The following is a 27,830-nucleotide window of genomic DNA, read 5'->3' as shown; positions in this document are numbered from 1 at the left end:
TCCTCTGCCCTCAAAAGCAGTTATGCATTTGGAAGTCACAAAACAATTTGCTTCATCACTGTTCATACCCTGCTAATACACGGCAAGCTTCTACTTGGCAATCAGACTAAGTGGTGTCTCTTAGTTCACTGACTCCCACGTGAACAAAACCAAGTCAAGGTTCCTGTTATCCCTCACCATCACTACCAGTGTCCGTGTGGCTCCATCTGAATGAAGATAGCTGTAATTTACTATTCCCTCCAGCCAACACAGAGCCACCAAGCCCCACCACCAGCAGAATGCTTGTGCTGCCCTGGAGTGCAACATTATTCAGAGCCAAACATAAAATACCTAACTTGGCACTGAATCATTAATGGTTCGAGCACCTGCAACCACAAACCTTTGCATAAAAATGAGCAGTGATTGGCCTTTGTGAGAACCTCTTAATAATGCAATTCCCTAAAAATACCTGAAGCAAACCTACCCCTAAACTACCTCCTTCTAACAGTGGCCATAAAGATTTCTTAGCAGATGTTCTTACAAGTGCTGAAGACACAGAAAAGATTTTACAGTAACTGATCCTTGCCTGAATTTTAAATGCAGAACTGAAACATTACAGAAAGTCACTTCTCGTTATATACATGCAATAGTTAACTCTAAGTTTTTTAATTGCATTTTTGTTACCCTATGTTTGATACATTTGGGAATTTAGTTTATCACAGTAGCACTTAGAAACTAACCAAGAAAGAAACTGTTACATGCAGTCCTGTATTGGCGTGAATGCAGTGTAAAAGATACATCTGTGTCCTGAAGACGTTAGCATCAGTCAACAAGGGACACGAATGAGGAGGGGGAGAGCGGATGTGAAGAGGAAAAACACCACAACACTGCTGAAGCCATAGCAGGAAACATTTTGTAAGTATGATTTCCACCAAATTGGTTTAGGCGAGAGTAAGACAAAAGGAAGTTCCCAGGTGGATGGGGCAAAATGGGTTAAAACCACTACTAAACACAGAGCTGCTGAGAAAATTCACCAAATGACGATTTTCTCTAATATGTGATACTGCAGTTTCTCCTAGGCAGGCAGACTCCTTGGTTGCATCCCTTCAGTTTTTCATGAGTCAAAGTAGGTGAGGAGTAAAGAGAATAGTCTTGCTGGGACCTAGTGATGTGAAGGGTAATATGCATCCTAAAAAAAATCTGGGGTTAAGGAGGTTTCAAGGACAAGGCTATCTACAACTTAAAATAATACACTTATCACATCAAATTAGACTAATTGTTATTACACACACCCCCACCTCTTTATGCAAGAAATTCTGCATGATCCTTTAAAAAAGTGGGGACAATACACAAGGCAGAAAATTATTTGGAAAAAATTAAACAGCTATTTCCAAAGCAAATTAAGTTAAAAAGACAAACCCCAAAATACTTTGTTTTGTGTAAAAAAAATTGCTTAAATAAGATGCAGAGGATAGGCTGGGCATATAGTTCAAATAATAAAAACACAAATAGGTCACCATTACCTTGACCAAGTGATTGCTATACTTTTTTTCCCACGTTTTTTCCTTATAGTATATGTGACATGTGAAGTTGGTATGGTTTTGCTTAAACAAAGCAAACTCTTTTTGGTCCCAAAAATAGTAGGAAATCCACAGTTTTGCATACCCACACACTCTGAAGTTCTTGCTTACATTTCTTTCCAGCTTCTCCTTCCCCTGCTTAAAAATCCTCTGGTTGTTTTCCTTTCATCAAATCCTCTCCGAAGCTAAGCATTCACGTCCATTTCCCAGAACGTGAGTTGGGGAATGTGAGCTGCTACTCTGTAGTTCATCCTGGTCTTTCCCACTCAGCAAATCCTTAGCATTAAAGGGGACCAAATAAGCTGGAGATGAGCTGACTTGAGCTCAAAAGCAGCCTTGTAAAATAAGTAGTTGAAACCTTGCTTGCCTGAAGTGCCTCCTGACTTGTGGCTCACTCTGCGCATTCACAAGTGGAGAAATATTGACCACAATGCACAAACTCCACGCTGGATTTGCTCCCAAGCAAATGAGAAGTTGCAGAAATATTCTGCTTCTTGATACCCCCAATGAAAGCAAATGGTCATCATCTATGACTACACTTAAGCCTGTGATCTGTGAATAGAGGGTGCACTTCAGGCCTAGGGGACTAACTGCATCTTTGTCTTTCCATCCATGCCTTCCACCGTAACACACCCTGTGGGAGAGCAGCACTACTGTTGTAGGCTGCTATGCAACCTCACACTGACACTGCCTTGGATCCTGCTCCAGGAACTGATTCTTCTTCCGCAGAAACGTTTGTAACTGCATTTAAAAAAAGATCATCCTTACACATCTTTCACATCAAATCCCCAAATGCAAAACACAGCAGACCAATCCAAGTGATGAAATCATCCACCTAGTTCTTTGTTGATATGGCAGCCAATTCCCTTCCCCAAGGAGCTGTGCATAGCTGCCATTTTCATGGTCTCAGCAGTAGGAAACACCTCTTGCAGACCTGGGATGTTATAAGCACAGCACACAACCAGCAGCTCCTACTGGAGCCAAAGCATTTACTTAAAAAAAATTTAAAATATTCTTAGGTTCTTTATTATGGTAATGCTTGATCTATCCTTTCCCTTGGCAGTTAACAGATTCAAGTTACTTAATCAAAGCAAAATCAAAATAGCTCAGGCCAAGAATAATTCTTCAATTAGCCTGAATAGGAGTTGGATGAAGGGGAGGTTCCCACGATTTTCTCCTCACAGGCAGTACCAGACTTAATCCGGAGACCACATAAAGGCAGCTGTTTCTAATGCCAGAGGGAGCTGTGGGCAGCCAACTCCAGGAGACTCAACTTCAAACTACATATTCTAAGGGTAACCCAAACCTTTCCCTTCCCTCTCACACAGTACACCACCCAGCACTAATTCACAGATTATTAACTGGCCTGTTAATTGTTTGAGTTTCCTAGGTATTCATGCAGTCAAGAAAAACAACCAAACCCAAAAGCCTTCTTTCAACTTTTAGTCTGGGCAAACTTGAAGAAAAATACAGAAAAGTTGTAAACAGCTTTTGAGAATCATGTCTTTATTTACCAGTGGCCTGAATGTTTCTGTGCCGTAACTTCCATGTTCATTGAGAAAGGCTGCATTTTAACCAACTATGACGTCCTTTATTATTGCAAAAAGTTGAAGTCATTTCATCTTCTTTGAAGTATCACCAATTGAGAAGACAACTCAAATGAAACAGTGTCATATCACGGCATCGTAACTACACAGGAAATCCAGCTACTTCATTCTCCAGATACAGTTGGACCATCAAGAGTTCACAGATGACTTATTTTCCATGTTTTTGTGTGAGATCCTTCAAGCTGAGATTTACAGATAAAATATACAATTAAAAAACCCCAAACCACCACTGTTGTATTTTACTAGAACATCTATCTTCCCTCTCAAGTCAAGCACATGAAAACTTACGTACTTTGAGACACCTTTTGAAGCATTTAAAATATATATATTTTGACTTCTTTATGCAGCCCGACACATGTACAGTCATTTTGCCCCATCAACTTTTAAAAATTGATATGAAATACCATTAAAAATTTATGCCAGTTTACAAGATTTAAGAATAGGCATACTGCAAAAATGGTTTCAACTGCAATTCAGTAAAACGAACACCAGGAAAGATACAGCAAGAAAATTAATAACTTTCCTCTGAGAAGCTGAGCACTAAATATTGCAATTCTTTAGAGAACAGCTGAGAAAGGGCGAGTCAGTTGAAAAACGGTACTAACCTTTAAAGCCAAGTACTAACACATCCCTGTGTCTGGCAAGGGATATGCCCTCCCCTCCAAACTGGAATGGCTTTGCATTTCTGCAAACCACTTAAGGCTGACACCTCTTGTTTTGTCATTTAATACACACTGTAGGAAAACAAACAGCAAAACAGTTCACAGCCCTTGGACCAAATTTTGTAAGAACTCTGAATAAACAGAGATCCAAAACAGAGTCATGCAGCATAAAGTTAAGGACAACAGTCTATATTCACAGAGTAAAAGAAACTGTAATTATAAACTGGTCAGTTTTGATACCTGTTCCCATCAAGTTAAAACTCTTTCCAAGACTATACCCCAGAGAAGCTGACTCCAAAGTGAGGTGCATGCACGCCAAGACAATCCATTTGGGTGCAAGAAGAAAGTATATTTTGTAGAATTAACGAACAAAATTTTAAATAATTTAAAAATAGTCTTTATTTCACTTCTCTCATACTCTTTCAATTTCTACTCCTGTGTATGTACATAATATATTATAGTAGTACACATATAATTTATAAATTAATAAATATACATATACTGGGTGCACACGTAAGAGCTTTTAGTGATACAGGTGTGCAATCAGAAGTTTGGAGACCACTGGCCTCAAGGATGCTGTATGATACTACAGCTGCTTGCACAATCACATATCCTGTTGCTGAATTCATTTTTTAATACCAACCTGAAATACTCTCCTCAGCAACGTATTTTCAATATGCCTACTGAGATGTTTTTCCTTCAAGATATAAATGGATATAATGATACAATGGAAACTTTTGAAGGATCAGGCTCGGATAACACAAGACATTGTTGACAAAGTCTCCTTTGGTGGAATTACACTAAAGTTATAGCAGTGAAATTAAAACATGCAACTTTTAAATCAGATTAGAGCCATCTTGTCCTTTCTGCATTTGTCTCATTTCAGCTCAACAGCAGCTCTTCTTCACCACCCGTTATCCCTCCTCCCCATACCAACTTTATGAGGAAACACCCATCCACCCACCCACTGTTGTTTCTTTTGACATGTCTATTAAAGCACTTTTATATTACCTGCATTGGAAATAAAAAAAAAGGGAACAAGAACTGTGTGTCCTGAACCCACATTCCTATCTAGAATCCTGCAGATTTAGAAGAGGACTTTCTGTTTCAAATAAGGAGGGAGTATATTGTGTTTAAAAACGTTCATCTGTGCTTCACTCTGGGTAGTTTTGGTTGTTGTGCCTTTGATCTGGATATTTTAGTTCTGGATATTTTAGCAGATTCCCAGTGAATTGGGGAATGTGTGTGTGCACTTTAACACAAAAGCTTGTGTGGTAAGGCACTACACCCCACAGCTGGAACACCAAGCACAGCCAGAGCTCGTGTCGGACACAACCCAGACAGCACCACACAATTCTGGCTCTCTGTCACATTCAACCCCACACCTCTGTGATTTAAGAGCATATTACTCATAGCTCTGAATTCAGATTTAGGTAGACCTATGATGACTGGCTGCAGGGAACATGAAAGCCTTGAAGATTGTCTATTCTAATATCATTTACATCATAGATCATTTGCTCACCCTTTGAAAATGTCCAATGATTTCCATTTGATTACAGCCTACTGAGGATACCAAGTGCTACAGCTCATTACATCTCATTGTAGGTTGTTACCCAGGGAAATCAGCCTTGTGTCATAAACTGAGTACATTTCTTTGGTTCACAACTCCTCCTAGCTTCCACTTGCCATAATTTGGTAATTTTTACGCCTCATTCCCCTATATCAGAGACCAACACCACTCAAAACCGAGCAGTTAACCTTTGTTGTTATGTCACAGTTTAGTATTCCCTTTATTTACCCTTGAATGTTTGAGCCTTAAAAATAAAACTGGCAATGTGGAAAGACAGGAAACCCAACAAAAGAGCAAAATCTAGGAAGGGACTAGAAGGGACCTCTGGTTTATCAAGTCTAGTTGCCTCCTATTCAGACACCACTTTGCATTTAATTTCTTTCATAGACATACTTGGCTCTTCCTTCAAAGTAAGGCTCTGCCCAGAAGGCTATTCCAGAATTAGGAACTTTGTTTCTAATCTAAATTTTATTTACAGAAAGTTTATACCCACTTGCTTTTGTTCCAACACTCTCAGCTCCCAGAGCTTTTGCCCTTTGCCTGTCGCTTGTACAAAAAAAGTGTTCTGACTCCAGGAACAAACTTACTGCTACAGATTAAAAAAAAAAAAATTTAGGCTTACCCATGAAATTGAACTTCCAGGGCATAGAGAAGATAAAATATTTAGCTTTCCAGAGAAGGGAACAAAACAAAAAAAAACTGGAAAAAAAGCTAGCCAGAAAGTGTGATTTGTTTGTTTATCCAAAGAAGCCTCTTCTCTCCTCATCCTGGATAAATGGGCTCATAGACATTGTAATCACTTGTTATATGGGAGATGTTCACAGTAATCCACTGTGATGCTCCACATGAAGAAACTGTACAAAATTAACTGCAAAGAAGAAAGTTAGTACAACTCCAGTGACCATTAAAACAAAGACCAGATCACAGTCTGTCTTGGTAGAAGCAAATATGATTTTAAAAGACATACCACCCTTGAGTTTGGTACAACTGCGTCTCTTTCATGAAAGGAAACAACAAAAAACCCTAAGCTTCTGAAACAGTCTCATGTATTTTGTATCTTTCTATTGATTCAACTTAGAAAACAAATTAAGAATAGAGCCAAAAAGGTAAATAAATAAACCATCCAGCATTCATTCACAAACAACAGAAATCAAAGTACCATATGTACATTTTTCTCTCATGTCCAGAAGATAGAGGCATGCAACACCATTACTCTAAACAATAAAAAAGGTGCACATTTCAGAGCATGAAATAATTCTCCACTTCCACTAGGTTTATTGAAGCCTTCCAAGTTGGGTATCTATGACTCACCAGCCGAGGACAGCTGTAAAGTCAGCAAGCAGACTTGCAAAAAGGTATCCCGAATTTTAAAATCTACTTGTAAAACCCCAAGCAACTGCATTGACAGAAGTCAACAAGGTGAAAAGTTATTTTCAGTTTCCGACATCCATAATTTTGCACCTAAGCAGATCCAACCTGACTGGCATTATTCTCATGTAAATTTTCCATATTTAACACCTAATTTAGAACAGGCAAACAAGGGTGCAGAAAGCCTTCTAAGAGCTCATGAAATAAATAATAGTACAACAGGTATACAAAAGTGTCCTAGGTTGCAGTGTATTCTATTACCATCCTCATGAGCTGTTGAAATCAGGTGGGGCAGTGTTTCATTGCCTCCTGCCCCCAGACTATCTTTCTGTTAATGGCCCATCATTGTCCTGCCATGACTCAGAGATAACTCCCTCCGGACTATCTTCTGGTAATGAGCCCATCAATGCCTGGCCTCATGACTCAACATCCCATTGTGAGATGCTCCACCCAGAGGGAGGAACCAAGCAAGCATTCCATCCTGGATATAATCTGAGATTCTGAACACCACAGACACCCTTTCCACTGGATTTCCAGAGGACAGAAGCTACATAGCCACCACTGGACCTTCCAAGGAAGAGCAGACCCTTTTACAGGATCACTGCTTCAACAGAACCACATCCACCACTTCAGGAGGACTGCAAACACCATTCTACCAGACTGCTATCACCACCCTGACTAACAGGGTGTCAGGTTGTATCCTGACTCTGTCAGTAGGCTGCATAATTTGTATTTTCACTGTGAGAACATAAAAACAAAACTGATCTTTACAAAATTAAGATTTCATATAAAGTAAGACCACTTGCCCCTGCTTCTACTTACTGGTAGCTTAAAATGAACAGTAAATTGATACAGAGACACAAAATACTCCCAATGGTAATGCAAAGAGTAGACAGCTTTTTAGTGTGTCCTCAAATCTGGGAGAGAAAAGCCAAATTAACCTGTCTTATAAAACATTTTCAAACCAGAGCAAACTGGCAGAGAAGCCTAAAAGGAAATTAAAAAAACCCTCTTAGACGGAAAGTTACAGAATTTCAAAGCAAAGTGAGCTTTCTAAAAAAGCCTCATCCAAGTACAATGAAATGAGAACGTTCCTCATGCTGGTCTCAAAACATCCCATGTTTTTGTGGCTGAACCCCTGGTTCAGAGACCTACAGCTGAGATAGCAATGAGAAGAGTAAGCCAAAGCCAAGATATCACAGTCACAAGAAAGCTTGGAAAGTATTAGAAAAAACAACAACAAAAAAAAAAAATCCCAAAAAACAAATCATTAAAGTGAGCTGCTCTAGCTTTCTTGAGTATAACATCTGAACCTATAGTAAATAGCATAGTTTTAGTGATAATACAAAAATAGCTTGCAAGCTAAGTTACCTTTCAGACTAAACTCCATATATTTAGAATCATATGAACAAGACCTCATTCTCTCATCTTATGCTTTTGAAAAGCATTTTCGAAAAAATTTGCTTATTTTTACACAGTTATGCTAAAACCTGCCAGGTCCGCATGCTTTTTAAGGACACACTTTGTCACCTAATAGAATATAAAAACACAGCAAAAACAGTGCAGAATTTTGTAAAAATACTTTAAATAAATTTACACTTCGCTCTACTCAAGAATTAATCACTGGGTTCAACAGTTTAAGTCCTTTACTTATGTTATCCTCATTGCACATCAAAACCAAAGTTGCTATTTCTGCCAAGACTCAAAGGAGCGGATCCTCAATCTCTGCTGGCCTAATGAGCAAACACTGCCCCTTAGGCAGAATCATTTTGGGCTCCTGCAGACAAAAAAAAAAACCCTGAACTCACCAAAAAGTTCTCACTACCGGCAAAATCCAAAGGCAAAACTTCAAAAGATTCTTATAAGCAAAGATCCTCAGCAAAGAGCAATACAGGCAGCTTTTCTCTGACTTCACAAATATAGCTCCATTTTTATGACCAGGTTTTTTCAGCAGTACAGGCCATGAAAGTTATAGATCACTAGGCATGTATATTTTTTAATCAAAAAATAAAGGGCAACACTTATTGAATTTCAAACTAACAGATTTTTACTTCCAGAAACCTAAAAGCTCTCTAATGTCTTGATTTCTAATGCTGACAAAAAATAATTTACTACTAAGACATTTTTCTCATTTTCCGCAGCCTCAGAGAGTTTAAGTTACGGTACTGCAAGGCACATACAGAATCTCTTCCTTTCCAATACTCAGCAGATATATTCCCTGAAATAATTTAAAAATCCTCAAAACAATTCGAAATGCTACAAAGTTAACAATTTCTATTTAAAAATTGCTCCTACACAACATGCACTTTTTTGGATAACAACTTAGCAAATATTTATAAATTTTTTCTTTTCATTTACACTAGAAATAGACGGAATTTTTAACCTGGAAAGTACTGTATCATGTCATATTTAAGTTATTGCCTTCATTACAAATTGTATCATCTCTGAAAATCCACAAAGCACTGGATTTGAAAATAAGCAGTGGGTGAGAGACTACAGATGCACTTTAACCCATCTGAAAATGAGTTTCCACATAAAGCAATACCATCAGAGTAAAAAATGAACTTTCTTCATTCAGTGGATGAGGACAAGAGAAACTAATGTAAGTGCATTTGTTCAGTTTAATGCAATGTCATTAGCATCTACTTAAAAAAACCTTAATTTTCTGTCTTTTGGGCAAGCATATCTTACTATGAAAGCAACTGAACTTTTAAGAGGTAGGTTTTTTCCATTATGCACTTATTTATTTCAAATAAAACATAATCAAAGAAACACCAATATTTGCTTTTGGACAAGGATCAAGTCTCAAAGCTTGGTACAATATCTGACAGAGTTCAGTATTTTATTTGTCCTCAGCAGTACTGGGCTGCTTTGGAACCAGTGTATTCCAGGTTGTCTTCATAGTCAAAAGACCAATCTACCGACGGTACTGAACCCACCCCCTCCTCCTCCACCTGTGGGCCCACAACTTCCCGGGGGATCATTGTCATCAAATCCATTGGGTCGGAAAGAGCAAGAGGCTGAGGCAGCTTGAAGCGCTTGTGTTCGAGCACTAAGCTCTTGCTCCTGAAATGAAAGAATAAAGACAATTAAAAAAAAAAAAACCCAATGCACAACCTCATGCCCTTGAAACAGCTTTTAAAGCAGCATCACTAATTTCTAGTGAACAGCTTTACTGCACTTTCAAGTTGAACATCCACAGTCCATCTAAGATGTACAATTTTGCTATTGTCAATAAACATAAGTGAAACAAAATAAAATCCATCTGAGTTCACGCTAAATTGTGTTTTATAGTAACATGGGATGTCACTAGAACATGAATCTGCTGATCAGAAGCTAACAAAACAGGTTTTGATATATGTTTCATATGAGTTTTCATCCTGGCAATTTTCAAATTATCTTGGTCACAAAATCGAAAGGTAAAACCTTTAAATCAATGTTAATTACTTCAAAGACACTTTTTCATTCCACTCAATCGACAGCATAGAGTAACAATGTACTCAGATAAAAGACCAAAAGATGGACAAGCTATCTAGCTTCTATTCACTATAGCTTTTCAGCTTTCAAGTATTATTGCTATGCTAACTATTATAACATTAGTAAGTCTCTGCAACTCTCAAGCACTTCATAAAAATCAGAGTAAACCACTGGAAAATGTACCTGCACAAGCGGAAGGAACATGAAAGCTCTGCCTCCTGCCAGCTGCTTTTTCAACTGAATGCTCCTGAGGCTTCTTAAGACATCTAAGAAGGGGATGAGCATAGCCTTTTTCCTCATTAGACATATCATGCACTATTTTGTCTCTGGCCAACTAGCTCAATAAACCCTGCAGTAATTTTGAATCTTTAGTATACCTTTCTCAAATTGGCCAAGAGCTTAAAAAATTGAGGGAGAGAAGGCAGGTCTTGGGCTCTGGAAGACTAACAGGAAAAAGACAGTGGACCTGGCAACAAATGAAGTATTCCAGTGCTAAGGCTCATACCAATAGCCTCCTTCACATGACACTTCATCACTACACACCTCCCTAAAGGCAGTGGAAGCAAACTTTAGAACAGGGTTTTAGTAACTACAGGGGTCACCTTCAATTCTTCCTGACAGTATTATACTACCATGAAAGCACTAAACTGAAGTCTTGTCCACATACTTTCACATGTGCTAAAAATAGTCCTTGTGAGTTTAAATTACTTTGCCCTCTTCAAAAACACAGCCTAAGTTTAAAACTATTGTACACTACTATGGACTGAAATGCATACTCATTTTCAAAATTATGTAATATATTTGGAGGACACGGTCTACACAGATGCACTGGCCATATTCCTGAAGACAGTATTACACTATCTCCAGCAATATGTGGATTCATAGCTGTCTGGCTAACTGTATGCCACACCAAAAACTAAGCAAGTTTATTAGGAATAACAAGGAAATATTAAAAACTCACTTGTAGTGCCAGAAATCAACCGCAATTTTTGATTAAAATAGCAGACCTTGCATAAATAGCCCGTTTAGTTGAAAAACTACACTACTAAACTGTTTAGCTTACAGCACTGGCATTTTTACAAGCAATAGCCTTATTTCTAAAAATGTTGAATATTTTCATATTGATTATATTTATCCCAACAAATACTACATCAGGTAAGTAAAACTTGATAGTCCCTTTAGTTCTCTGGACTGAGAATAATGCAGAGCATCCTCCCTTGCCTTCCACTTGATCCCAGAGAGGGTTTTTTAATTTGTTTTAAATAGAGTGGGAGCTACCCATATTGCAGGTTTAGTTATTTGAAGTGAAAACATCTTCATTTACCATGTGGTAAACTGATATGCAATAGCAAAACAAAAGCAGTAAGATACAGAATTTTTTTTTAACATATCTTCTAAAAAAAGTAAAGGCTTTCTCAGGACAGAAAAATATATTCTTGACTTAGCTGAAAAACACTAGTTTAGAACTCTGAACCAACAGTGAAATATGGCATCTTAAAATTAGAATAACCTAATTCAGTGAATCACAGTATTAGCATTAATTTGAGAAAAACAGTAACTGAGCACTTGTAATGAGCCTCAGTTAAAATGAGAAAAAGGTCAGGAGCTCAGCAACACTGAGACTAATAAAACACTACAAAGAAAGCCAATACTGAAGAATTCAAAAGTGAAAGGTAGGTAAAGATCTAAGAACAAAAAAAACCTAAAAAGCAAACAAAAATGATACGCTTGGAAAGTATTTTTCATTTTGAGGAGATTACAATTAAAAAACGGAAAAAAAACCACCAAATAGGACAAGGAGTGATAGTTTTAAACTAAAAGAGGGTAGAGTTAGACTAGATATAAGGAATGAATTCTTTCTGAGGCTGGTGAAGCACTGGAACACATTGCCCAGAGAGGTGGTAAATGCCCCATCCCTGGAAACATTCAAGGCCAGGCAGGATAGGGACTTTGAAGTTGAAACTGGTCTAGTTGAAGATGTCCCTGCTCATTGCAGGGGGTTGGACTAGATGGCCTTTGAAGGTCCCTTCCAACCCAAGCTATTCTGTGATGAGAGATCACTGCTACAGAAGCCAAGAAAAAGTCAAGGCAAGATGTGGCACATGTGCAAAGACAGGACATAAATGCTTTAGCCACACAGCTTGAAAATAGCAACAGAGTTGCAATTTAAGCTCTCAGTTCTCCTGTTCATTTTTGTAGAATACCTGCAGCAGATTTTCCACACTGAGATTTAGCTCATTTTTTCTAAGTTAAATTTACCTAGTTCTTCTAATTTGAGTTGGCCTATAACCCTTACAGGAACAGCTTAACCCATCAAAGAGTACACACTTTTACTCCTAGAACATTTAAAAATAGCAGCAATGCTCAAACAAAAACGTATCGAAGTGTGGAGAACACCGCTTTTTTCTAATAGTAAACAAAAAGGCTGCCACAGCCAGGTGAAGTTCTCAAACCACAGGGAATGTGCTGCTGGCAGTGCTGGTCCCACAGAGGATATGACATAGGCAGCAAAGGGAAAATGGAATCTCGTCACCCACATCGTCATCATTTCAGTTGTCAGGCACTTGGGTAAGCACAGTTCTGCAAGTAAAACTTCACTATAAATGAAAATGCACTAGTAAGAACATCACTCAGAAGTTTTTAAGTATACTTAAGCCACTCTTGTAATTTAGTAAAGGCAATGAAAGTTTGAACTGTTTGAAGCCTCTCCCATCTGGAATTACAAGTAGTTAAATGACCTAAACTCAAAGTTTAAACTGAAATGTGTTTATGCCATTTTCCTTGACAATTCCCATCTAACAGTGACAATCTTACTATGAAACCTGTCCAGCAACACCAAGATGGAAGCCAGACTAGTGATTTATAAGGTTAACATACTAGAATACTTAAAAGCTACCTTGTTCTTTCCTTTAGACTGCCTCTTGTGAGGCTTAAGGAGACACTCTTTCCACAAAATTTCCATCTTACCTGCAAGTACAGTTTGTTATCTTTTGTAATTGCATCCATGAGGTCTTTTTGTAGAGGAGGGTCTCCATTTACCCAGAGGCCATTTGCTGGATTGGTGTTGAAGCCACAGGTGCTGTTTTGCTTTTTGTAAAACAGAACATAAGCAGTGTCCTTTGGAAATCTACTGGTGATTTTCTGGACTGACTGAAATGAGGTAAATGTCACTCTGCTGTCATTGAACAGAAACCATTCTCTTGGCATCTCAGTGTCTAGCTCATTTTCTACAACAGTACAAGGACTCTCCTCTGTAAACAACTTATCCTGAGGAGAAACCAAAGAAAGAGCTCTAGACTGGTGGCAGAGCCCTGAAGGCCCTGACCCAGTAACATTTCTAGCATATGAATAATAATGTCCACTTTCAGAGGATACACCAGAATGCACCACCACAGAGCTTAACACATAGGGCACCAATTGCGGGCAGGTCACTTCATCAGCACCTGAGGGCTTCAGTTTTTTAGCAAGGTTTTCTCCAGTATCAGAAATCTCCACACCAACAGACCAGCCTCCTGAAACAACAGCTAAAGGGGATGTTGCTCTTTTCACTGGAAGTTCCAATACAAGTGGTAGAGAAACATTGTCCAAGATTTTGCGCCTTATGTGACACTTTGGATCATATGAAAATCTCAAAAGAGTGAGAATGAGGTATTCAGGTTCCTCAATGATTTGCATAGTTTTTTCAGCATTCTGTAGAGAGGCACACTTTTCACAATAATACTTATTGTCTCCACTAAGGATCTCAGGTGCCAGAAAATAATTGAGTAAGTCTGTAACTGACAGGGTATTTTTACCTACTAGACTCTGAGACATATCCCCATTATTTTGAACTTTGAGTTCAGAAATTGTGGTATTCTCAGAGTTTGGCTCACTAGAAAAATCTTCTATGGTTCCTTCATTCATTATTGTGTCACATCCATGATTTACTTCCAAGTTACTGAGAGGTGTTTCTGCAGCAGGACTGGTTGCTAAAGTATTACTTTGCGCCACGTAGTCATCTTTCACTTCAGAATGTTCCATACATTTTGGGTCAACATTCTCTAAGGAAGTTGGAGGACAGAAAGCTAAAGAGAGATCTGTGAAAGCTTCTTCCTTTTGAGACATACTTTTGCAGTTCAAACAGCATATGTTAGTCTTCAATTTTCCTCCAAACATCTTCTCTATCAGAGTTCTTTCCTCACTTCCCATACAAGGTGCTTCAGTAAATACTTGTGTTTTATGAACAGCTTCTTGTGCCTGGGATTCTTCATTCATTATACTTTCAGAACTCTTGGCTGAAGACAATGCTTTCAAAGTTCTCTCTTCTTCATGCAACCTGAAGACAAAGAAAAATAAATCCAAGTAACTGTGCTATTTTCCAAATACTGCCACACTACTTCAGATTATTTTTTCCAGCTGAGCTAAAAAATATAGATGGTTAAGTTTTTTTATCTGTTAGTTATTTTTTATACAAGCAAGCTGAACCATAGAGGTCTGTGCTATCCAAAACAGAGTATGAGAGACACAAAAGCATTTATTGTGGGTCTCATTATATATAACAGAACACAATGGATATAATGAAAGAACTGGCAAGTATTAAAAGAACCTAACAATGTTTTTATTATTTACCATTACATTGTCTTAATAAATCAGCTCTCGAGTTGACTAGTCCTGTATGTCAGATTTTGTAAGACAATAAGTAACTATTTATCTACTGCCAGACTACTTTTGAAGAAAATGTCAGAATTCTGCAGCCAGGAAAGCTAAGAAAATACAGCAAGAAAATCCAAACCAAAAAAGAAACCCAAGACAAGGGGAAAAAATAAAAGAACACTATTTCACTATTGAGATAAACTTCTCCAGAAGTGCAATGTGTCTTAAAGTAATATTGCTTAAGCCGCATCTCAGCAAGCCAAAAATAAAGAGGGTTGTTAACAAATTTAGGTATTACTGCTCTATCTCTGCCACAGTTAATTGCCTGCTTAATTAACTGGTTATAATGACATGTACATCTCTGTGACTTTTTTGCCCTGTATGAAATACAGCTGTCTCCACCAACACAAAATTCCAGAAGCACAACCAAACTGCTTTCAGCAACCACATTAATTTAAGAACAGGACCACGACTCGAACATAACACCCATGTTTAGATTTGTAGAAGTGGCACATTGTTACCACCATAGCCTGTTTTTAATTATGTGGATTCAAGATGGCATCCAGACTTTACCACAGATTAAACCCATGAAGAAAAGTAGTTCATAGACCATACAGAAGACCAGAGAAGGACAGGAATGAGGTTGAGAATTCCTGATCCCCACTCATGCAGTGGAACTGTTACACAACTGCTCCTAAGAGTTCAACATTATGTGGTAAGGCTGTAGATTCATTCCCATTAATGGCACCATAACCATACCTGTCTAGCAGGAATCTGAGATATTCTGAGCAATCCTGCTGGGATCGAGGGGTGAACCATGGTGGTCTGGAAGCTTCAAAGAAAATTCTAGGAGCATATGCCTCCCTCTGTTCAAGTGAGAGGAGGACAGGCAAGGTTACACAGGAACTACTTAAAAAATTGGTTATATTATTTTAATATTAACAGCTGAACTTTGGACATTATCCCAGAGTAGCCGAATGAAACACATGGTACACAAACATTTAAACAACTTAATTATATGAAGGGAGAGCCATTAATTTTGTAGCAATCGCCTCTAGTACAAAGACAAAAATAGTTCATCCTGCTGGCAAATATTAATGTTTAGTGAGTGCAAGCCAGATATTATGCATAATAGCAGCTACTGTTCTTGCTGGTGAGTTAAAAAACTTGTTTGCTTTCTTGAGAACACCAGTACTTCATAAGTATCCATTTATTTTGAAGCTGATCTGGCCTCATTCCCTTCACAAGTTTATTGCATTATTTAAGGAGAACCGAAGTGTTTTGTGCCCTTCTAGCATTAGCAGAATGTTTTGAACATTCTAATAATGTTCACATTAGAATTTGAACTACAATAAAATTTAGTGTAAAAATCACTGAAGAAGGTCACAGCTTACCCTAGAAAGATACATAAAATCAGCTTGTATATCAACTCAGGTCTTATTTAGATTTTCTCATTCTTGCTTCTCAAAGAAAACCTATCACTGCCTTTTTATAAAAACAACAAAATGCTAACATCTTCCACTTAGAAAAATGTGTATTTCATAAGTCCATCCACACCATCTGATCATCTGAAGGCAGACTCATTCCCATACACAACTATAATACTTATACTTGATATACTCAAGAGGACTCCCATGGCATCACGTTTGTTTCTCAATTTTGGTATATAGATCTAGGCTTAAAGAAAAGCAATGGAAAGAAAGAGATGGAAAACTGACATACCTGGGTATGGGCCAAAAATGCAAAAAGATGCTGTAATTTTCTCATTAGGGAATTACAGCCATTTAGATTCAGAGATAAAACATGTCTTCTGAAACTGAAATGAAAGAGAGACATCAGTTTCCTCACTAGACTTCTAACAATGCAGTTATCATTCCAGCTCAGATAATTACTTCAAATTGAAAGAAAGCAAAACATGTAACACTTGCCTTTAATCCTGGGACTCTGCTCTAATGCACATATAAAATTACTGTACAGTAAGAACTAACACTGCAAGATACCTATGTCTTTAAACATTTAAATGTGTAGGAATGGGCTGCAGAGAAATTTTTTTAATACCCAGATTATAACAAAACATCACCAAAAACTTTTACAATACTGCAGTGAGCAAGGACACTGAGGAAAAAACGACTTGTCTTTTGACACTGGGCAGAAGGATCAGGATTTTTAGTGGCTAAAATTGCAGTTTCCAGAGCTGGACTTGAACAAAGCAATCAGTAACTGAGCGCAAAAAACTCCACTCAGATCCAGCAAGCTGAAAGGCCCCAGGATACGGTGCTATTCTGTGAAAATCAAGAAGGCAGTAACTGCAACAATTATTTGCAATGAAAAGAGGTGTTAAGAAGCACTTACTCTGTAGCCATAAAAAGTGCCTGAATAACACTGTTCATGTAGCAAGTATTTCCTAGATTTATTAGGCCTGTCTTCCCAGTTTCAGATTTTCCAGAAAGTCTAGATAAACAAGATGGCAAAGAACTGGATTGAGAAGTCCAGGCACTCTGACTGAGAATCAACTTAATCTTCTCTTCAGAGGGTTTGGGCATATCCTACAAGAGAAACATTTAACACACTTAATAGGTTTTTGTATTTGTTTCTAAAATAGGTCCTGCCATTCAGCAGTATTCTATCTCCCCCTGCTTCTCAGTTCTGCTTCAGGGTCTTCCTGCTGTCCCTGACAGCCTAGGGAGATACAACAGCCCTCCCTGCCCTTGTTCCCTCCCCTCAACCTTCTCCTTCAAAGCTTTATATTTATTCTGTATTTCAAACAGAAGGTTGACATGAGACTGTGTGGTTAGCTCTTTTCTTCACGTGGAAGCTCTAAAAAATTTAGATCTGTGCAACTACAGCTTCACGTCTGGGAAAACAAAAAACATTCCACCCTCTTAACATTCCTAATGTACCTTAATAGCTTCCAGAATGGGTTCATAGAGCTCTGGAAACCCTGAATAATGATACATCATACAGTGTATCAACTCAGTCAACTGCATCAAAAAGGCTGTACTGGAAGGCAAGCCATCTCTTTTGAAGGAGTGAACCAAATTGACCACATGCGGGACAATCTGAATGGGAAAACAAAGAAACAAAAAGGTGTTAACTGCATTTTCTCATTGTTTTTTTCTTCCACAAAATACTTCATTGAACTTCATTGGTTTATGCATGCCAAATGACAGGCGATCTTTTGTTATTAAATAAGAAGTGGTTGAAAAACAATGACTTGAAAAACACACATTATTCTTTACACATGACAATTTTCAAGCAGCACAATTAATTATTCAGTGCTCTCTTTAGCTCACATAACAAGTTTTGGAACTTTATGAACTTAGAAGGTACATGCTAAGATTTTAAATAATTGAGTGTCCAAAAGTACTAATCTTATTAAGGATATTAACTGCAAACATTTTGCTTTTGTGCCACCACTAACAGTTTAGTATCCTATTCTAAATTCACAGATACGGTTTTTAAAACAGACCTCTCAATTTTCCTTCAACAGAATCTAATGCTTGGAATCCCAAGCCACTGAATATATTCCTGCTATTCCTGCAAGGAGGAAACTGGCCCATAGCTCCACCTAGTGAGGCACCTCAGCTCCATAAACCATGACCATGTCAGGTACTATGAGCTGGAAGCTCACCAAAGCCATGGTAATCTCTTTTGAGGTTTAGTTCAGATTCAGGACTAATTCAAATTGGGTCGGATTAGACTCAGAAATGTTTACTTCATCTCCTTCCTCTTCTTCAGCACAGCTCTCTATTTTTAAATGCATGAGACATAAGTCCTAAGATATCAAGTAGAAATTTACTTCAAAGCAATTCACAAAAAGTAGGGACTTCTCACTGTGAACCGAAGTATTTCAGATACATTTGCCAGTTTCCAAGTGATCAAAATTGATTAACTGTAGAAGAAGTTGAGAGAATAATTTCACATCATTAATTACTACCAAACAATTTGTAAGCTAAAGACATGAAATACAGAACAGGAATGATAAGAATACAAGAATTTGAGGAAGGTATACCAATTACAAGAACTGATATAGTTCAAAACACCAGAGTAAAAGGGGCCAGGTGCAAAATACTGGTTTGCCACTTTTTCAAATATTGGTTATTCTCTGAGTATAAAGAATATTTTTACATCTCTGATAAATAAACTTTGCTCTTTAGGTAAGCAAGATATCCACTGTTTAAAAAGAAAGACAAAGATGAAGTGTTCACTGACCCCACAAGTCAATAGTGAAAGCTATTGCAATGAAAAAATTCCATCTTCCACTTTATAAATGTGGGTACATAGCAATGAGAAAGCGACTACTGGGCTCCAAGAAGGAGATTTGTGTCAAGTAGATCTGAGATATGGTAATTCTGCACAGACAAAGCAGATGGGAAGAACAGAAAAAGTAGAGGTTCTCAGTTCTGTCAAAGAGAGTCATATTCTGCAGGCTGGGTAATACTGAAAGTTACACTTTGAATAAACACAGAATTACCACTTCTGACCTGAGGCTGCAATAAACTTTTGTACATCAGTAGAGTTTTGATCATCATAAGTTCTACATCATAAGTGCAAGACTGCTTCTGCTACAAAAATACCAAACTAATTTATGCTAATGATGCTCAAGTGTAAGGAGGGGGAATGTAATCTCATGAATTCATTTCTATTTATCAAATATGCATTTGACCCTTTCACAATCAGACCATTTGTTATAAAGAAGTAAACAAGCACTTTAAGTGAAGGAAAATATTACAGAATATTAAATTATCGTAGTAGCACAAAAAATGATAGTGAAGAAAATTGTTTAAAATAGAGCAAAAATGGTCATGGAATCTTGAAGGGAGGTATTTATGCAGTACAGCATGCAGCCTCCAATAGAAATTCTTTGTTAAATCAAATTCCTCTTTCTAGAATAAGCTATCTCATTTTACATTTTTTCTAATGTTTTGTCTCTCTTAGGAAAAAAGAAGCAAGACAGTAAATATATGAAATATTTGTTTTGAGCATATTTAAGGCTACTTGGCTCTTTCAATTGTGACTCAAATTTCTATCCTAAACCAAGATTAGGGCAGTGAAGAAACTTCAGACATCTCTTGTTAAAAAGCAATGTAACAGGCATAAGACAATTACTCTGACGTTAAACAAAGGGTTTGATATCCCTTCAGAGCCTCGGGGACAGCTTAGAAACAATGTGCCAGGTTGTTACTATTAAATCTCAGACATATTTCTCCTAAACTTTAAGTTGAACATCTTTCTGTAGTAATACAAACAGCCACTGTCACGCCCTCCTATCTGTGGCCTTAACTAACAAAATGCATTTTGGAGAGGGGCCATTAAAAATGGTGTCCTTTAATTTGTCCATGAACATTGACACAGACAGCACAGTTTTCTGGAAGGGAAGTACTTCTTGGTCTCACAAGCCTATTCAGGGTGACTAGGTTACATAGAGCAGATAACTGGTTATCTGTTTTCCCCAAACAGCTGTCCTCAAAAACCTACTTGCAGCCCAACTTTATCAGCCAGTTACACACACATAAAATGGATTTCCAGAAGCATGCAGTCAAAATGTGGTGCACAGATACTACTGCCTGAAATAGGTACATACAAGGAAAGACAATGCTTGCTTCCAGTTATATATGAAGTGGTTGAATCTGGAAGCTAAAAAGCCTTCCTTGTGACCACGGGAATCTGATTCTAGGACCTTCCAACAGAAATCCAAGCACATCAATTCTATTGCTCTTTACATCCATTTCAGAACTCACACTGTGAGTGACATTTCAAAGCACTGAAAAACAGTTATTTAGTAACTCACCAAATGGAAAGCTTCTGGAGAATGCTGGAAGCTAAGTAACATGTGGGAAAGGACAGCAAGGGCACCAGGCCTCACTAGAGGAAACCAAAGTCGATTAAAGACCTAAAAAAACCCACATTTATTTCAGGAAATCTGCAAAGTAAAATTTCAGTAAATACAGAAACAAATCTTCGAACACAACCAATTTGAAACAGACAAAATCATTACATGCAAGTGACAGCTATAGATGCATTTACATCATATTTTCAGAATAAGAAGAAACTGTATGTTGCAATAAAAAAGATGCTACACAATTGCATAGGTGTTAGCAATTTGTTTCCCTCTCCCTCAGTTTTGAACGCTCTTTTCCAACATACCAATTCGATCTTAAGCAGAGTGACATCAATGAGGATGGTAAATTTCTGGACTGCGGCCAATCCCTTCAGCAGTGCAATCACCCATGTTTCCACATGCTGAGCCAGAGGCCAGGATAGCCAGTCAATCATTCTGCAAGGCAATTGGAGGACAAAAAAATATTAAAAAACCAATATGCCCCTAACTTTAATCTCAATAAAAAAGATACTCTATATTAGCTTGTTACAGGCTTATACAATAAGACTCACAATAACTAATGCAGGAATGTTATGCAAGTGGTAAATTAATTTTGATTATATCTCAAGTAATTTAAGTTTGAAATTAATAATGATTTATTTAATATATTTGAAGCAAATATGCATCCCCAAAAATACATAACCATATAAAAGCCAGTCTTTTGTATTGTTTCTTGTTAAGTCTAGAAAATGCACCCTGATTTTTATAAACATTAAGCTAACATCTGGGAAAAACTTACTACTGAAAAAGTGCCTGTGCCTGGTAACTTCCCCTCTTACACCTTTTACCCCAAAGCAGACCAAAACTGACCATTAAGGAAGCCTCTTCAACTTACAACTACACTCCTGGAAGCCAACTTAAATACTCCTAATGGTAAAATCTAGTAATTTTAAATACACTGAGGAGTCTGGAGTCTACATGCATCTCAAAAGGAAGAATTTCGCTTGGGCTAAGAAAAAGCTGAGTGCCTAGAAAATATAGTGAAATATCAGGAACAGAAACCAGAGGTATTCTATCCTTCTAAATTAATAGTCAATTTATACTGATCCTTAAGGCAGACAAGCAGATTAGCTGAAGCAATTCTAAGACACAGACAATATTGTAAGGGAGTGCCAATTAAAACAGGAAGTTTAGGCTTTGTTCTTCTGAGATTTTACTTGGCAATATTTTGAATTTTCTTTAATTGACAACAAGACCCCCTTCATCAAACAAGATGAGGCAGCACTAATTAAGTTGAAAGAAAAACTTTCTACCACAAGAGTGGACAGATACTGAGACAAGTTATAATATATATATATGTATCTTAGAATTAGGTACTATCTGCACATATAAAATTCAATGGTTTCCCTAAAAAAAGGGATCTTTAGAACTGCCTTTTTAACAAACAAGCACAAATCTTCTTCCATGTTACTACAAAAAAAAAATTGCAAAGAAACATGGCAACATGGTAATAATTGCTCTGAATTTACACAAAGCTCTCATTTCCTCAAGATGTTAAATGCAAACATGTTTACCCTGAGCAACTTTCTCATGTACCTTCTAAAACAATCAAAAACACAGGCCCAAACTATTTTTGTTTGCAATAGCCTCAACCTAAAAAAAACCTCCACAACGCATAGCCCAATCATCTTCAAATCTTCCCCTCCCTGATTTGTAGGCTTGATATTTTTCAGCAGTGGCAGAAACACGTGCACAGCTAATTTAAGCCTAACGAAAATATATTTCATTTTCTTAACTGTTGAGACAAGTATTCTGTAGAGCCCTACATCATCTATCATCTGACTGTTAATCTTGAGAGTTAATGCCTTTGAGAGCACAAACAAAAGCCAGAAGAAGAAACAGAAGTGAACTTGCAGACCTGCTTGAGACTGTCCCAAAATGGATCAAATCTTAGATCTGGTAGGTGAAGATTAGGTATTTTGGCTGCATTTACTTGGCTTCTGCTCTTTTGCAATCAATGACTGCATTTTTAATACAAAGGCAGATACTAGTATGGGCATGATGATCATGAATATAAACATAGGATGCTTTTTAGGGTTTGACCAGATTAAGAGAACCTTAAAAGCCTCAAGAGGACCTTCTGCCTCATACCACCCTAAAATGAGCAGGTCTTTTACCCATATATGTGCCTAGCAAGGACAGTATTTTTGCTATCTTCAAATAGAAAAATAAGTTATTTGTGCCATCTCAGACAGTAACTTTTTTCTCAAAATATCTTCTTCACCACATCAAAGAATCTGGAACCTCAGGTTTGAATCACTGAGATTAGAAAAAACACCCCAAAATACAACAGACGATCCTCAAACCATCTGGCACCCCCAATAAATACTGTATTTTACGGTATTTTACATTTTTTCCAATAGGACAGAACACCTGGTTATACCTGCAGTTTTTCTTAGCAAAATTTTCAGTTTCTCTTAACAAAGATACTTGGGTTGAAGTGCAAAGAAACATTATACTTGTCAGGATCCTGAGTACAGCCAGTCCATTTACCCCCAGAGTTCTGAAGTAGACCCTTAAAGTAGCCATATATCCTCAAAGAGATTCAACAATTTTCTGCTTTTCCTCACTGATGATTCAGGTAAGGTTTCATGAGACAGCTGAGTCAATCAAAAACAGCTCATGCCAAAAGCCAAGTACCCTTTTTAACACTGTCCTGTGTCTAATATACTGCCCCCTCTGAACAAACTCAATTTACAAGTCTGTTAAATATAAATTATTTACTACTCTGTATTCAACTTTAGACAGACTTTGCAGTGCCATGAAGTTATACTTAGGAAGTGAGCAACAAGGTCTCTAATTTACAGTCACCAAAGCCCTGCTGACTCTCATCAGACCTTGCTGTGCCTGGGTTCTGCATCTCCTGGGAATGCTGCAAGCCTGATGACTGCGTTGTCATTTGGTGCTCCAGACATTCCAGCTGCATTAACCTCTTTACAATTGCTCCACTAAGCCAGAAGAGAGTAATAACTGCAAAGGGCTGCCAGAGGTAGAGAAAGAAGCTGGATACAGTGTTGACATGAGAATATCCAGCAACAAAACCAACAAGGTTCCATGGAACAAAACTAGAGGCTGTTGAGATTGAGTATTACCTCAAAAAATGAACAAAGCAAGTAAGATTGCCCTTCCCTTTCCAAAACAAGAGAAAAACTCACCCACTACATGGCTGGTAGTAAAAAAAGAGCTCTTACTCGATAATAACAGATCCTGTTGTAACCAAAGCTCAGCATTGCATTAATTCCCTAAGCAGAGGCACAGCGAAGCCATTCTTAGGCTACAGTTATATGATCATACTGTGCTGATGCAGCAATGCAACATCAATGTTAAAATTACAGTAACTTGAAAATTAATCACCAGCACACTACTGGCAAATTATTAGCATGCCCAAATCCAGAATCTCCCAGCTCTGACATTTAGACTGGGCACACAGCTTTGCTGAAATCTGTTCAGTGAAGGAGATTCTTTTAAAATCCCTGAACAACATGTCTTACTCCAAATTGTATTACTAATGCTGCTTCTTTTCGCTATGTTTTCGACTGAAATACAGCTTCTCAACTTACTGTATACACAAGAAATGTTTTCAGTGTGAGAAAGCCCTCAGTATTTCACCAAGATATTCAAGTGCTACACTACATGAATGCCTAAGTATTACACTACACTCAAATGGATGTACTTAAAAGTAACAATACTGCAGACATTAAACTCTTGGTTTAAGCCTTCTTAAAAGTTATTGTTTAAACAACACAAATTTCTAAGAGTCCCCTATTTAACTGCACTACCCATTTTTCTACCCTTCAGTGCTCAATAACAGCTTCTTCAACGGTCTTCATCCTTCTATCACTGCCATCTTTCTACATCCCTATTATTCACATATCCGAAGACACTAACCAAGATTGCAATCTGAATCCCAGTCTGTTAACACTGCTACTCATCTCCACCACATTTACTCAAGGTTAGATAATATGCAATTGCTTTTACATCATTCCTATTCTTCTGTCATTCAAAGAACATCCAAAAAACCTAAGAGGGTTTGAGTAAAAAGGGTAATAGAGACTGTTCTCTGTGAATCCTACTAAAAAATCGTAACGATATCTAAGCAGAAAAAACCCTCAAAACTAAGCAGTAGAATTCATTTTGAACTGCCTCCTCTCTTCAGAGCAGGAGATGATGGTTAAAACCATCATGTGCGAATTCTACCCTGCTTCTTGGAAAAGCAGAAAGGTTCATCTCCTTAAAACAAGGCCTTGTTTCTCAGCTTGACTGTAAACCCCATGAAGTTTCCTACTTATGCCATCTTCCAGAAGGCAGGAAACCTCACTCAAGAGGCCATCTAGGAGGAACACAGGTGTTTCCTCTTAGTTTCTATTTAACCCTCTTCGTCCACCCCAGTAGGGCTGGAGAATGAAGCCACAATAGCAATGAAGGCAGCAACCTTAAACTGAAACCATGCCAGTAACATCCACAGCATCATGTAACTATCTATCTATCTATCTATCTATCTATCTATCTATCTATCTATCTATCTATCTATCTATCTATCTATCTCCTTATAACCTTCACATGCCAAAAAGCATGTCTTGGAATACCATCTTAGAAGTTCCTCTTTTCTATGTTTTTGTTTGGTTGTTTTTTTAATGGAATCTAAGTAACAAATAACCCCCAAAAGGGCAAGATTAAGAGACTTCTCTCCCTTCACAATGAAATACATTACCTGCACAGAGCTTGAGTCATACTTGCATCTTTCACATTAGGATCTGTAGTAAGGCTCCTGATGAGTACTGTAATCATCTGCAATGGTATGTGCTGCACAAGACTTGCCAGTGCAACAGACGGTTCAAATGAAGTATCTGTAATAGTTGAACAAGACATAATGTAAGGAACTAAAAACAAAACCCCACAGAAAAAAATAAGCTTTATGTTCTATCCTACAACTTCTCCATAGTTTGAAAGTGACAATAAATCTATCCTACATCTTGCATTGTATTATCACAAACCAAACCAAAATTGTTTCAACGAATTAAGGACAACGAACAGCACTGAGTTACAAACTCCTTTTGTTCATTTCATATCCATGCAAGAAAGTGACCATCTGACAACTTTCTCCTCCTCCTCTACCTTAAGTGGAATTGATAAGTAGGTTTTGTATTTTTCTAAAAAGAAGTACCGTAAGTTGTTTATTATACATCATGTTAAGCCTAGGGATTTAGTGCAGATGGTATTCCTCATGTCCTGTCTCAACAACTCTCTGCTAACCATACCACTTGTGGCAAAATGCAATGTTAAGTTTCCCAGGCACCTCAACAGCAAAGGCACTTTCCAATGGGAACTAATATAGTACTTCAGAGATTTCAGAAGTCAGAAAGAACCTATTTACAATCACATTTCCATTACTCAGGCACTAGATTCTTCCTAAAAGAGCAAAGGTCTATATATTGCTTTTATATATATTACTTATACGTATTTATAAATCCCAACTTGGTAAACAGTTCCAAGGAGCAAGGAGGAAGAGCAGCTTTTCACTAAATCATACAATTGTGTTAGAAGGGTCCTCTGGAGATCATGTAGCCCGACCTCCCTGCCAACGCAGGGTCACCTGGAGCAGGTAAAACAGGAACATGCCCAGGTGGGTTTGGAATGTCTCCAGAGATGGAGACTCCATGACCTCCCCGGGCAGCCTATTCCAGGGCTCTGCTACCCTCAATCTAAACTTCTTCCTCATGTTAAGGTGAAACTTGTGTTCTAGTTTATGGCCCTTGCTCCTTGTCATGTTGCTGGGCACCACCAAAGAGTCTGACACCAACCTCTTAGCAACAGCCTTTGAGATATTTATATGCATTTTACTACTGATAGTTTTAAATCTTTCTAACACAGCACCCAAAAACTTCATTTCAGTATATCATTTAAAGCACCACACCAGGAGTTTTTCCAAACACGACCCTGCTCTGCAGCAAAATAAATCACTATTTCCATTCTAGCTTTTAGGGGTGGGCAAGAAATAAAAAAGGCTTTGCTTTCTCTACCATCAAAAAGTTGCCTTTTAGTATCTGGGTGAGAAAGCAGTGGCTCCCAGGCGATGCCTGCAGAGCGCCCATCGCTTGCGCTAAGGCTTTTGCTTTTCTCTGGATAACCCACGCCCCCATTACTCCGCGCCGCTCTCGCTCACCCGCGGCGGAGATGACAGCGAAGAGCTCCTGCAGGGAGGGCAGCAGCGTGTCCGGCTCGGCCTTCCAGACGCTCCTCAACAGCGCGCTGACCTGGGTCACCTGCGAGACGTAAAGGCGCAACTCGGCCTCCCGGGTGCCCTGGCTCTGGAAGTGGGCGATGCTGCGCACCAGCTGCTGGCAGAAGGCGAGCGACAGCTTCCTGCCGCGGGGCAGGCACTGCGGGAAGTCACCCAGAAGCTGGCAGAGGCGGGCACAGAGCGGCGGCGCCGGCCGCTCACACACCAGGCGCAGCGCCTCCACCTGCAGCAGCTCGAAGAGCTCCAGCACCGAGGGGCAGCTCATGATGAGGCGCAGCCCCGCCTGGATGTAGTCGAGGATGGCGGGGTCGCGGTTGCTCAGCTCGCCGTAGCCGCGCTGCAGGAGCCCGAGGACGAGCCCGCGGTTGAAGAACGCCTCGAACTCGGCGCGGTGGAAGCGGCCGTAGGCGTCCAGCACCTGCCGCCCCACCTGCCGCTGGAAGGGGTCGGGGCCCTGCAGCACTAGCCGGGTGCCGAGCGCGAACATGGCGCGGCACTGCGCCTGGCTCAGCGGCGTCTCCGCCGACTCCACCACGCGCCGCACGATCACCCTCTTCAGCGGCAGCGGGTGCGACGAGCTCACCAGCCCCTCCAGGATCTTGTCCATGGCTCCGGGCGCATCGGCCGAGCGGCGGCGGCGGCGGGCCGGACCAGGCCTCGGCGGGGGCCGCCGCCGCCGCCGCCTCCCCGCGGCCCTCTCGCCGCCCTGCCGCGCAATGCCGCCGCTCCCCCCGCGGCCCTCGCGGCTCCCGCCCGCCCCTCGCCCGGGCGGCGGCGGCCCCGGCCCCGCTCCCCGGCCCGGCTGAGGCGGCCCCGGCGGACGCGGCCGAGCT

The 27,830-nt window shown here is 39.1% G+C and overlaps 1 protein-coding gene across 3 annotated transcripts; it reads right to left on the bottom strand.

Annotated features, from left to right (window-relative positions):
• Positions 1-3,048: 3,048 nt before the first annotated feature.
• USP38 (ubiquitin specific peptidase 38) lies at positions 3,049-27,679 on the bottom strand. 3 transcript variants are annotated; one of them, XR_011150458.1, is made up of 11 exons: positions 26,920-27,676; positions 25,468-25,603; positions 21,023-21,152; positions 20,667-20,768; positions 17,776-17,934; positions 17,228-17,421; positions 16,598-16,691; positions 15,635-15,741; positions 13,211-14,558; positions 3,772-9,832; positions 3,049-3,348 (listed from the first exon to the last, which is right to left on the bottom strand). XR_011150458.1 is itself a non-coding variant. In XM_069012754.1 (10 exons), exons 1-10 carry the CDS (start codon positions 27,602-27,604, stop codon positions 9,671-9,673), a joined length of 3,117 nt encoding a protein of 1,038 aa, XP_068868855.1. In that variant the 5' UTR covers positions 27,605-27,676; the 3' UTR covers positions 3,049-9,670. The 3 variants fall into 3 exon arrangements, 1 of the variants encoding a protein (XP_068868855.1); XR_011150459.1 differs by lacking the exon at positions 3,049-3,348 and adding an exon at positions 10,427-12,823 and having other exon boundaries at positions 9,750-9,832; positions 26,920-27,679; XM_069012754.1 differs by having other exon boundaries at positions 3,049-9,832.
• Between the last annotated feature and the right edge of the window lie 151 nt (positions 27,680-27,830).

This window comes from Aphelocoma coerulescens, chromosome 4 (genome assembly GCF_041296385.1).
Source record: "Aphelocoma coerulescens isolate FSJ_1873_10779 chromosome 4, UR_Acoe_1.0, whole genome shotgun sequence".
Taxonomy (NCBI): domain Eukaryota; kingdom Metazoa; phylum Chordata; class Aves; order Passeriformes; family Corvidae; genus Aphelocoma; species Aphelocoma coerulescens.
The sequence above is the reverse complement of the archived record's forward strand: the minus strand, read 5'-3'. Positions and strand labels throughout refer to the sequence as shown.

Coding starts and splice junctions, on each gene's coding strand:
- USP38 (XM_069012754.1), bottom strand. CDS start 27,604: ATGGACAAGATCCTGGAGGGGCTGGTGAGCTCGTCGCACCCGCTGCCG. Junction 17,422..17,775: donor CCATTCTGGAAGCTATTAAG/GTACATTAGGAA, acceptor TTTCTCTTGTAG/GATATGCCCAAACCCTCTGA. Junction 15,742..16,597: donor CATTTTTGGCCCATACCCAG/GTATGTCAGTTT, acceptor TCACTTGAACAG/AGGGAGGCATATGCTCCTAG.